Source organism: Borostomias antarcticus (assembly GCF_949987555.1).
Source record: "Borostomias antarcticus genome assembly, chromosome: 1".
Classification (NCBI taxonomy): domain Eukaryota; kingdom Metazoa; phylum Chordata; class Actinopteri; order Stomiiformes; family Stomiidae; genus Borostomias; species Borostomias antarcticus.
The window spans coordinates 61,455,629-61,468,627 of record NC_140234.1 but is presented as its reverse complement, the minus strand read 5'-3'; the positions used below and the strand labels follow the sequence as shown (position 1 = coordinate 61,468,627).

At 45.3% G+C, this 12,999-nt stretch overlaps 1 protein-coding gene across 1 annotated transcript in view; it reads left to right on the top strand.

Moving 5' to 3' along the window:
* Nucleotides 1-2,235: 2,235 nt before the first annotated feature.
* Nucleotides 2,236-12,999, top strand: part of doc2b (double C2-like domains, beta) — a gene marked incomplete at its 3' end in the record, with an annotated part of 224,570 nt that continues 213,806 nt past the window's right edge. The window contains exons 1-2 of the mRNA XM_084437399.1: nt 2,236-2,498; nt 7,719-7,763. Coding sequence (XP_084293525.1) covers nt 7,761-7,763 — 3 coding nt within the window. The 5' untranslated portion in view covers nt 2,236-2,498; nt 7,719-7,760. The remainder of the gene's footprint in view (nt 2,499-7,718; nt 7,764-12,999) is intronic.

Below are 12,999 nucleotides of genomic sequence, written 5' to 3'. Positions count from 1 at the left end.
TAAAACGGGGACTGTCCCCGGAAATCTACTGTACTAGGCATATGTACAGTAGCCTACTGGTAACAGTAATGGACCTGATGTTCATTAGGCTAGTCTGAGTATAACCTGTGGTAAAAAAAAGAAGAAAAAATGTAGGATAGCTGGTGAGATTATCCTCAAGACAAGTCAGGTTTTTCAGGTTGTGTTCAAGCAGATTTATTGGTTTCAACATTGCTGGAAGGGACAACATAACAAGGGCCACTACAACCATCTGTGCATTGCTAATTCGATTTGCTCTCAATAATTGCTGGCTGCCACTATAACCCAGAAGAAAATTATCCCTGACCTTTTATATGTATATATATATATATATAGGTAAAAGTCAAGGTGTCATGCTAGGTATATTATTAAACAAAGAGGGGCTATATCTTTCCCTTTAACAGTCAATATCAGTAGACAACGACTGGCAAATGCTTGCATACACTTTGAATACTATTTTCACATTTCAAATAAAGTACACAGAATAGCCTACATGCCAGAAATGTTTTCTAGCGGCCTCATAAAATGCATGCCAGGTGCAGCCTAGGCTGGGTTAGGGTTAGCTGGGTTAGGGTTAGCAGGGTTAGGGTTAGCTGCTCTGCTGATGCAAGTTCCCCATTCCCCATGCCAGGTGCAGCCTAGGCTGGGTTAGCAGGGTGAGGGTTAGCTGGGTTAGGGTTAGCAGGGTTAGGGTTAGCAGGGTTAGGGTTAGCTGGGTTAGGGTTAGCAGGGTTAGGGTTAGCAGGGTTAGCAGGGTTAGGGTTAGCTGGGTTAGGGTTAGCAGGGTTAGGGTTAGCTGGGTTAGGGTTAGCAGGGTTAGGGTTAGCTGGGTTAGGGTTAGCAGGGTTAGGGTTAGCAGGGTTAGGGTTAGCTGGGTTAGGGTTAGCAGGGTTAGGGTTAGCTGGGTTAGGGTTAGCAGGGTTAGGGTTAGCAGGGTTAGGGTTAGCAGGGTTAGGGTTAGCTGGGTTAGGGTTAGCAGGGTTAGGGTTAGCAGGGTTAGGGTTAGCTGCTCTGCTGATGCAAGTTCCCCATTCCCCATGCCAGGTGCAGCCTAGGCTGGGTTAGCAGGGTTAGGGTTAGCAGGGTTAGGGTTAGCAGGGTTAGGGTTAGCTGGGTTAGGGTTAGCTGGGTTAGGGTTAGCAGGGTTAGGGTTAGCAGGGTTAGGGTTAGCTGCTCTGCTGATGCAAGTTCCCCATTCCCCATGCCAGGTGCAGCCTAGGCTGGGTTAGCAGGGTTAGGGTTAGCAGGGTTAGGGTTAGCAGGGTTAGGGTTAGCAGGGTTAGGGTTAGCAGGGTTAGGGTTAGGGTTAGCTGGGTTAGGGTTAGCTGGGTTAGGGTTAGCAGGGTTAGGGTTAGCAGGGTTAGGGTTAGCAGGGTTAGGGTTAGCTGGGTTAGGGTTAGCAGGGTTAGGGTTAGCAGGGTTAGGGTTAGGGTTAGCAGGGTTAGGGTTAGCTGGGTTAGGGTTAGCAGGGTTAGGGTTAGCAGGGTTAGGGTTAGCAGGGTTAGGGTTAGTAGGGTTAGCAGGGTTAGGGTTAGCAGGGTTAGGGTTAGCAGGGTTAGGGTTAGCAGGGTTAGGGTTAGTAGGGTTAGGGTTAGCAGGGTTAGGGTTAGGGTTAGCAGGGTTAGGGTTAGCAGGGTTAGGGTTAGCAGGGTTAGGGTTAGCTGGGTTAGGGTTAGCAGGGTTAGGGTTAGCAGGGTTAGGGTTAGCTGGGTTAGCAGGGTTAGGGTTAGCTGGGTTAGGGTTAGCAGGGTTAGGGTTAGCAGGGTTAGAGGTAGCAGGGTTAGGGGTAGCAGGGTTAGGGTTAGCAGGGTTAGGGTTAGCTGGGTTAGGGTTAGCAGGGTTAGGGTTAGCAGGGTTAGGGTTAGCAGGGTTAGGGTTAGCAGGGTTAGCAGGGTTAGGGTTAGCAGGGTTAGGGTTAGCAGGGTTAGGGTTAGCTGGGTTAGGGTTAGCAGGGTTAGGGTTAGCAGGGTTAGGGTTAGCAGGGTTAGGGTTAGCAGGGTTAGGGTTAGCTGGGTTAGGGTTAGCTGGGTTAGGGTTAGCAGGGTTAGGGTTAGCAGGGTTAGGGTTAGCTGGGTTAGGGTTAGCAGGGTTAGCAGGGTTAGGGTTAGCAGGGTTAGGGTTAGCAGGGTTAGGGTTAGCTGCTCTGCTGATGCAAGTTCCCCAATCAGCTGCACGTGCGCGTCCTACTATCTGCTGCGCTCTTGCGTGGTTCCTAGCTGGCTGCGGTAGGGTCGGGTTAGTCTCTGGCTAGTCTCTCTCTGGTAGGTCTAGTGTAGGGTTAGTAGGGTTAGTTATCTAGGCTAGTCTCTCTCTGGCTGAGAGCAATGGAGTTAGTGCTAGGCTACTAATTACGTACTAAAATGTGTTTTTTGAATTGTAAAGCAAGTTTAACCGCTACATTTATTGTTGTGAGATGTTTCAACGATAAGAAAAAACCAACATCCATCCTCAACGCAGCAGCTGTCCCTACTTAAAGTTAGGTATGATTTCCCTTTCCCTAACTGCTATCTGGTTCACCTGTAATATCTGGTTCACCTGTAATATCTGCTTCACCTGTAATATCTGCTTCACCTGTAATATCTGCTTCACCTGTAATACTCTCAGTTCGGGATGTGAGTTTGTTGGGAAGAAGCGACTACAGAATAGAGACAAACAAAACTCCTGTGCACACGTAGCCTACTATTAAGTCTCCTTCATAAACCGCATACCTCTAGATAATGTGTTCATTAATAAGGAAGGATTTATTTATTTTGAGAACTGGTTTATCTTGTGTAGGCTGTGACGTAATGCTCACCTTGTACAATGCGCGCGTGACAACTGATCTGGTGTCAGTCCTTACGCTTTGTTGCTATACTTGAGAGGCAACTGACTTGTGTATGATTAACTTGACTCTTCAGCAGTAGGCTAGGCTACCACATTGAGAGGTAGTGCTACAAGAGACTACGCTTTTGAAATTAATTTTTCATCGTTGTGGCATGTAGTCACACAACTGCTACAGGTAGATGGAACAAGGGTTGAGGTTGCATGGTCACAGCTCTTCTCTGTCCTGGTCACAGCTCTTTTCTGTCCTGGTCACAGCTCTTTTCTGTCCTGGTCACAGCTCTTTTCTGTCCTGGTCACAGCTCTTTTCTGTCCTGGTCACAGCTCTTCTCTGTCCTGGTCACAGCTCTTTTCTGTCCTGGTCACAGCTCTTTTCTGTCCTGGTCACAGCTCTTTTCTGTCCTGGTCACAGCTCTTTTCTGTCCTGGTCACAGCTCTTCTCTGTCCTGGTCACAGCTCTTTTCTGTCCTGGTCACAGCTCTTCTCTGTCCTGGTCACAGCTCTTTTCTGTCCTGGTCACAGCTCTTTTCTGTCCTGGTCACAGCTCTTTTCTGTCCTGGTCACAGCTCTTTTCTGTCCTGGTCACAGCTCTTTTCTGTCCTGGTCACAGCTCTTTTCTGTCCTGGTCACAGCTCTTTTCTGTCCTGGTCACAGCTCTTTTCTGTCCTGGTCACAGCTCTTTTCTGTCCTGGTCACAGCTCTTTTCTGTCCTGGCCACACAGTGAACTGCCCACCGACATCAGGACTGCTCATATTTCGCCATAGGCTCAAAACTCACCTCTTCAAGAAGTACTACCAGGATTGTCCCTCTTAAAGGAGTAGTAAAGGGAAAAATCATGTTTATCCTAACCCCTACATATGATCATATACAATGGTTCAGATCAAGAAGTTGACAAAACTAGCACTTTTGAGAAAGTTGATAATTGCTCTACCACCGTTTAGGTCATACAATGGATGTGGGTGGGCACCTTGAAAAATCATTCAAAAACATGTTAAACTCTTGATTTCAAAGACAAGAAGCTCACCGAGGGGGTAATTGGTGTCCATTGGTGTTCTGACATCAAATTCGCCACAAAGTATGAATCCTGTAGGGTTTTATTGATCATTTTATGAAATCCATTGACTTGTATTGACGCAACCGTTGTATATGTAGATCAATCCACAGAGGGGATTCAGGAAGCGGAACTACTTACGGTAGCTATTGTTTATGTTGCTAGGCTACCTACTTTGCGGAAGTTTACACACATATGTGCTGCGACTAAATAGTTCTATGCTAAATATTTTAAAAAGCCTTTCCAGATTAACTAGAATCTTACTTTATGGCGAATTATATGTCAGAACGCCAACTAACATCTCTATGAGTTTCGTCTTTGAAATTGAGAGTTTACATGATTTTACAAGGTGCCCACCCACATCCATTGTATGACCAAAACGGTGGTAGAGCAATTATCAGACTTTCTCAAAAGTGCTAGTTTTGTCAACTTTTGGTCTGAACCATTGTATATGATCATAAGTAACCTTAAAGCAGGGCTAAACATGATTTTTCCCTTTAGGCTACTACTCCTTTAAGCACCTATTGTTTTTTATTTATTTATTACTTTTGCCCTTTACCTTACGCACTAGATTATACTCTGTCACTTGCTTAGAAAGGAGATGCACTTGTGAGTTCTGGTGAATAGTAGTACACTAACTTCCTATGTTAAATGTAATTATTGTAAATCACTTTGGATAAGAGTGTCAGCTAAATGACGTGTAGTTGACTTTTGTAGTGTAATGTGAACACCCAAAGACATTCCATGCTGTTCCTAACTAGCCAAATAATGAATCTTAGCTGTGTGTTGAAGATTGGGGGGGGGGCATATTATTGATTGGAATTGGTTCAGTTCAACTACTGTTCGTAAGCACACATTGTTTTACATGGAAACATGATTGGATTTTGATAGAATACTGTGGCAAACCGGGGCCCTCACAGCCCAAAATGGCCGCCTGTGCCACAAAGTAGCCGCTAGCTGTGGGACTGCAGTTCCCAGAACCCCACAGGTTGTGGGTTAGAGAGCTGAATGACTGTACCTGGGCTGATTGACCACACCTGTACCTGGGCTGATTGACCACACCTGCCTCAGATCAGCCACGTCCCCTCACCAAAAAGGGTAAGCCCTAACCTAAGTGTGTTACCCTTAGACCTAACCCTAACCCTAGAAGAGACCTAGGAGAGGGACGAGGCAGAAAGCATGCTGCCTCATGTGTGGATTCTGTTAATGTTAGTTGTTTTGTTAACACTAAGTTACGTTTATTAAAGAGACAACCTCTGGCTATTTTCTGCAACTTTTGCTTCCGTTGTCTGTGCCACTGCCATGTGTGGTCTTTTCTGTCCCCTGAGTCCCCAATAGAAAGAAACTATGAGGAAGAGTGCATGATGTAGAAGAAGAGGAAGACAAGGAGACAATGACAAATACATGAGGGTGTGCTCATGTATTTGCCCAGACCATAATTTAAACCTTGTTTGATTAAAAATCTCTTTAAAAAATCATGTCACAGCACAATGCCTGAGTACGCATTAGCATTTGTATTCTGCATCACTCTGGGTTTGAGCTCTTGTTGAGCTACCTGCCATGTGAGAAGCCATAGATGGTCTCACACTGATAAGCAATCAAGCGTTGCATGTAAATGTCACAGGTGTATGTAACATGGTTTCATCAGTTTCCACAAAGTGTTTGTTAAAGGCACCACATGGAGTAAAAAAATTAAACCAAAGACTAAACAATAAAACTAAGGTACACACTCAAGAAGTGGAGAACAAAAGACACAAGCTTACAAGATGGCGCAGTAAACACCAGGGACAAGCTTACAAGCTGGCACAGTAAACACCAGGGACAAGCTGGCACAGTAAACACCAGGGACAAGCTGGCACAGTAAACACCAGGGACAAGATGGCACAGTAAACACCAGGGACAAGATGGCACAGTAAACACCAGGGACAAGATGGCACAGTAAACACCAGGGACAAGCTGGCACAGTAAACACCAGGGACAAGATGGCACAGTAAACACCAGGGACAAGATGGCACAGTAAACACCAGGGACAAGCTGGCACAGTAAACACCAGGGACAAGCTGGCACAGTAAACACCAGGGACAACGCACAGCTACAGCAAATAATGAACAGACAAAGAACAAGGGGAGCGACATGTTGGCTCTATATACACAGACTATATATACACAGGCTATATATACACAGACTATATATACACAGACTATATATACACAGGCTATATATACACAGACTATATATACACAGACTATATATACACAGGCTATATATACACAGACTATATATACACAGACTATATATACACAGACTATATATACACAGGCTATATATACACAGACTATATATACACAGGCTATATATACACAGACTATATACACAGGCTATATATACACAGACTATATATACACAGGCTATATATACACAGACTATATATACACAGACTATATATACACAGACTATATATACACAGACTATATATACACAGACTATATATACACAGACTATATATACACAGGCTATATATACACAGACTATATACACAGGCTATATATACACAGACTATATATACACAGACTATATATACACAGGCTATATATACACAGACTAACAAGACAGGTGGAAACCAATCAAACAATCAGTGGCACAGGTGTCCTCTCAATCAGTCAATTTAGACAGTTGTAGTCCTACGGTCCGCTATTGGGGCGGGTTTGCCAACAACAACATCTCTGATTGGTGGAGACATTGCTGTTGCACTATAGGATTGTGGGTAGTGTATTTTTCCTGTACGAACAGTAGTTGTTTGAGGGGACAAAATGATGAGACTTCAAAAATCGATTCAATTAATTTTTTGAGATAAAATTCTGAAAAATCTACCATGTCATGAAAATTGTGACTTTTTTTTCATGAGCTTTGAGTGAGTATTTGCAGTAGCTGCATACAGTACTGTTTACAGTCAAAAATTTTGATGCGCTGTGGGCTCAATTTCTAATATTTCAAAAATCTGTGAAGATCGTTTGTGGAGGACAGCCTGAAGATGTAGTGTAGCAAGTGGGGTGTCAATTGACTAAAACATGTGGGAGGAGTAGGGTTTGATAGGTTTTGCAGTTTTTGAGAAAAACCGAGTGATGGACTTAATAATTCCTGCCAGCTCAAAGCATCTGGAAGGTTCTGCTCACTTGGGCCTACATGTTGGTGGTGGTTGCAAAGTGACAGCATGTACGGCTGATTTGTTATGATTTCTTTAAGTTTTAAACTTTAGACGGTTGCTGTAGCGCCACCATCAGGACTATTGGCCCACAACGCCAGTTGAGGACTTCTGTCATAGGACTGGACCTATAGGACTGGACCATAGGACTGGACCTGTAGGACTGGACCTGTAGGACTGGACCATAGGACTGGACCATAGGACTGGACCTGTAGGACTGGACCTGTAGGACTGGACATGTAGGACTGGACCTGTAGGGCTGGACCTGTGTGCACAGTCTGGTGATTTGTCATGCATGGGAAGTCAGGCTTCCTGGAAGATTCTGAATATTGGGAAATACAAGAGGGTTCTGCAGCTGAGGCTCCCGGCCCCTCATTAACTACAGTGCTACAGTAGACGTTTACAGTGCTACAGTAGACGTTTACAGTGCTACAGTAGACGTTTACAGTGCTACAGTAGACGTTTTCTTCATTTGATACCCTGCAATGAAGACAATGTTACATTTGGTTCAATTATTACAGATTACAGATTTCTAATTCTAATTACCGATTTCTGTACTATGAAAAGTGAGTTTGTATTATTTTGTATTTTCTTCAGATTTCTTCTTATATGTCTTTGCACTGTAGGTCTGTGTCCTTTTGGAGAGCGAACCCCATGTAACGTTGATCATGGTAAGTTTGTTGTTAAAATCTTTCTTGCCATGCCAAAATGTGACTGCTCCCAACCATCCACTCACTCTTTTGAGGGCCCATTGATACATCTATCCAGGTGGGGTTAGGGTTAGGGTTAGGGTTAGCACGGTGAATCCTTACTCTTTCACTGCCCGTGAATCACTTGCGTATGATTGTAGCCACAGTATAGGGGTCCAAAGCTTTTCTTTCATTTCTGTTCTGTCCAAATGTGAGGCATATAACTATGGAATACCAAATGGACCAGCATTAATTCAATTAATAAAGACATGAATAAATATGGCTATGAAATGAATACATATGATTATGAAATAAATCCAGAAATAAATAAATGAGGTAATATATACATCTTTAAATACATAAATATAAATATATAAATGAATCAATAAATAAATAGGTTTTTATTTCAAAATTACATTTTTTATAATGCCACATGTATTTATTTCAGGGCACTTTTATTTCATAATGCCATATTTCATAATGCAATGCCACATTTCATAAAGGATTATACATTGCCAATCCTAATATTCAAATGAATGGGGCGTGGTTTTCTCAGACTCAGACCTCACCTCGCACCGATGCAGCATGAATCATAAAATGTGTGCTAGTTTAGCTGAGCGCCGCACACCAGGACACCCTCCTCTCCTCCACACCAGGACACCCTTCTCTCCTCCACACCAGGACACCCTTCTCTCCTCCACACCAGGACACCCTTCTCTCCTCCACACCAGGACACCCTTCTCTCCTCCACACCAGGACACCCTTCTCTCCTCCACACCAGGACACCCTCCTCTCCTCCACACCAGGACACCCTCCTCTCCTCCACACCAGGACACCCTCCTCTCCTCCGCTTCAGTGTAAAGAAAGAGTTCCATGGACAAGAGCTTATTTAAGCTATGCATCTTTTAGCTAGGTTACTAAGGTACAACTTGTAAGGAGCGTGCATTCCTGGAATGAGCAACACCGCGTATGGATCTTCCACATACTACTGAGGTCCCTGACAGTGTAAAATGAATGAAGTGTAAAAATGGCCAATATGTGTTGTTTTTTCCTTATTACTGTGGGAGAGTGCAATCAGAACTGATTAATAATTGCAGCTTCCTCGAGAACCGCTCCTCCAAACAACTTCACACGGGACACTACACTTCCTTCTGTCCTGAGCAATACACATGCCAGTCGTGAGACAGAGATTCCTGTTTTTATAAATTAGTTAGATAAATATAAATCATGTGATGTATGTTAGCCCCTCCCTGTCCAGAGAGAGGTTGTCTGTTGAGTGCTGGAGCAGCCAGTGCACACGTGGGCTAATGGCGCAGGCTGGGTGGGGGGAGCAGCAGCACCAGATAACCCCCCCCCCACACACACACACACACTCACACACACTCACACACACTCGTCCACACTACTGCCAAGGTAACCAGAGAGAGAAGGGGATGGTGGACCTGTTCTTGGCGCCTTATCACTTTGCAAACGGACGTTTAAAGGTTCCCTCTTATTCTTTAGAGGGAGGATTCAACTGTTTCATGACTAGGCTGAGCCATAGTTTTTTTTTAGCCATAGTTGATGTGAAGTTTCAGTGTGGAATTGGGAAGAAGTAACTGGAAAATAGGAGACTAAAGCTTTGAACCTCCACCTGTGGACACGTACGTGGTATGAAGTACCTATCTCCTATCTAAACTATATTGCATGCCTTATAGATAATGTGTGTTCATTAATAAGGAATGATTTATTTTGAGACCTGGTTTATATTGTGTATGTTGACGTAACTTTCGCCTTGGAAGTAGTAGTTTTTCTCAAAATGTAGACTTCAAGAGTAAAGCAAAACAATAAACACTGACTGGCATGTTGAGGTGAGTTTAGAAAGGGTGGTTGTCAATAGCAACAGGTCCCTAGTAACCAAGCACGCGATACAGGATGATAAGCCATCTGTCAGAGTGTGTGTGTGTGTGTTTATGTGTGTGTGTGTGTGTTTATGTGTGTGTGTGTGTAGGTAGTTTGTTACAGTCTAAAACAATCAGAATCTATCAATGTAGTTTTTCAACATACTAGAAATGTGCTTCCGGCATGGTGCATAACATGGAGACAACATTGGACAGGGTGCAAGGAAGATACAGGAGAGAACAAAGAGGAAAGTGCAAAATAGGATAAGATAAAGTTAGTTTAAGTTGTACAGGTAGATAGTCTTTGGATACCTGCTCACTACTGTATGTGCTACAAAATTCTGCAATTGTGCTCGTTGTGTAGGTAGCTGAGCAAAGTAGTTGGGATAAGGCCAGATTTGATTCTTTAATTACAGATTTCATTGTACCCCTTTTAGAACCACTTGAATGCTATCTAGGTAGAATATGCCCACAACTGAATTTAGGCTACTTGAATCACAGGCACAACCATGACAACAGAACCAGATATTTGCCAAACAAGCTGTCAGATCGCATTTGAATGTCCCCTTAGGTAGCATAAAGGACCCTGCTAAATAAGATCAAGGAATGTCTTGCAATTGTTTGGAAGCCCATATCAATAGTAACCATGTTGGCTTGTGGTTCCGCCCAGGGACCAGGAGAACCTGCCTGTGTTGTTCTACGTCAATCACAGAAGTGTGTGAAGGAACAGGATGTGTCTGGAGGGGAACTGCTTTCCTGTCACATGACCAGCCTGTCAGACAAGCCAGGGAACGAGGCAGTAGCTCTGAGAGGGTGAGGGTTAGTAGCTCTGAGAGGGTGAGGGTTAGTAGCTCTGAGAGGGTGAGGGTTAGTAGCTCTGAGAGGGTTAGTAGCTCTGAGAGGGTTAGTAGCTCTGAGAGGGTTATTAGCTCTGAGAGGGTTAGTAGCTCTGAGAGGGTTAGTAGCTCTGAGAGGGTTAGTAGCTCTGAGAGGGTGAGGGTTAGTAGCTCTGAGAGGGTGAGGGTTAGTAGCTCTGAGAGGGTTAGTAGCTCTGAGAGGGTTAGTAGCTCTGAGAGGGTTAGTAGCTCTGAGAGGGTTAGTAGCTCTGAGAGGGTTAGTAGCTCTGAGAGGGTTAGTAGCTCTGAGAGGGTTAGTAGCTCTGAGAGGGTTAGTAGCTCTGAGAGGGTGAGTAGCTCTGAGAGGGTTAGTAGCTCTGAGAGGGTTAGGGTTAGTAGCTCTGAGAGGGTGAGGGTTAGTAGCTCTGAGAGGGTTAGTAGCTCTGAGAGGGTTAGTAGCTCTGAGAGGGTTAGTAGCTCTGAGAGGGTTAGGGTTAGTAGCTCTGAGAGGGTGAGGGTTAGTAGCTCTGAGAGGGTGAGGGTTAGTAGCTCTGAGAGGGTGAGGGTTAGTAGCTCTGAGAGGGTTAGTAGCTCTGAGAGGGTTAGTAGCTCTGAGAGGGTTAGTAGCTCTGAGAGGGTTAGTAGCTCTGAGAGGGTGAGTAGCTCTGAGAGGGTTAGTAGCTCTGAGAGGGTTAGTAGCTCTGAGAGGGTGAGGGTTAGTAGCTCTGAGAGGGTTAGTAGCTCTGAGAGGGTTAGTAGCTCTGAGAGGGTTAGGGTTAGTAGCTCTGAGAGGGTTAGTAGCTCTGAGAGGGTGAGGGTTAGTAGCTCTGAGAGGGTTAGTAGCTCTGAGAGGGTGAGGGTTAGTAGCTCTGAGAGGGTTAGTAGCTCTGAGAGGGTTAGTAGCTCTGAGAGGGTTAGTAGCTCTGAGAGGGTTAGTAGCTCTGAGAGGGTTAGTAGCTCTGAGAGGGTGAGTAGCTCTGAGAGGGTTAGTAGCTCTGAGAGGGTTAGTAGCTCTGAGAGGGTGAGGGTTAGTAGCTCTGAGAGGGTTAGGGTTAGTAGCTCTGAGAGGGTTAGTAGCTCTGAGAGGGTTAGTAGCTCTGAGAGGGTTAGTAGCTCTGAGAGGGTTAGTAGCTCTGAGAGGGTTAGTAGCTCTGAGAGGGTGAGGGTTAGTAGCTCTGAGAGGGTTAGTAGCTCTGAGAGGGTTAGTAGCTCTGAGAGGGTTAGTAGCTCTGAGAGGGTGAGTAGCTCTGAGAGGGTTAGTAGCTCTGAGAGGGTTAGTAGCTCTGAGAGGGTTAGGGTTAGTAGCTCTGAGAGGGTTAGTAGCTCTGAGAGGGTGAGGGTTAGTAGCTCTGAGAGGGTTAGGGTTAGTAGCTCTGAGAGGGTGAGGGTTAGTAGCTCTGAGAGGGTTAGTAGCTCTGAGAGGGTTAATAGCTCTGAGAGGGTTAGTAGCTCTGAGAGGGTTAGTAGCTCTGAGAGGGTTAGTAGCTCTGAGAGGGTGAGGGTTAGTAGCTCTGAGAGGGTGAGGGTTAGTAGCTCTGAGAGGGTTAGTAGCTCTGAGAGGGTTAGTAGCTCTGAGAGGGTGAGGGTTAGTAGCTCTGAGAGGGTGAGGGTTAGTAGCTCTGAGAGGGTTAGTAGCTCTGAGAGGGTTAGTAGCTCTGAGAGGGTGAGTAGCTCTGAGAGGGTTAGTAGCTCTGAGAGGGTTAGTAGCTCTGAGAGGGTTAGTAGCTCTGAGAGGGTGAGGGTTAGTAGCTCTGAGAGGGTGAGGGTTAGTAGCTCTGAGAGGGTTAGTAGCTCTGAGAGGGTTAGTAGCTCTGAGAGGGTTAGTAGCTCTGAGAGGGTGAGGGATAGTAGCTCTGAGAGGGTTAGTAGCTCTGAGAGGGTTAGTAGCTCTGAGAGGGTTAGTAGCTCTGAGAGGGTGAGTAGCTCTGAGAGGGTGAGGGTTAGTAGCTCTGAGAGGGTGAGTAGCTCTGAGAGGGTTAGTAGCTCTGAGAGGGTAAGTAGCTCTGAGAGGGTGAGTAGCTCTGAGAGGGTTAGTAGCTCTGAGAGGGTTAGTAGCTCTGAGAGGGTTAGTAGCTCTGAGAGGGTGAGGGTTAGTAGCTCTGAGAGGGTTATTAGCTCTGAGAGGGTTAGTAGCTCTGAGAGGGTGAGGGTTAGTAGCTCTGAGAGGGTTAGTAGCTCTGAGAGGGTTAGTAGCTCTGAGAGGGTGAGGGTTAGTAGCTCTGAGAGGGTTAGTAGCTCTGAGAGGGTTAGTAGCTCTGAGAGGGTTAGTAGCTCTGAGAGGGTTAGTAGCTCTGAGAGGGTTAGTAGCTCTGAGAGGGTTAGTAGCTCTGAGAGGGTTAGTAGCTCTGAGAGGGTTAGTAGCTCTGAGAGGGTTAGTAGCTCTGAGAGGGTTAGTAGCTCTGAGAGGGTTAGTAGCTCTGAGAGGGTTAGTAGCTCTGAGAGGGTTAGTAGCTCTGAGAGGGTTAGTAGCTCTGAGAGGGTTAGTAGCTCTGAGAGTTGAAC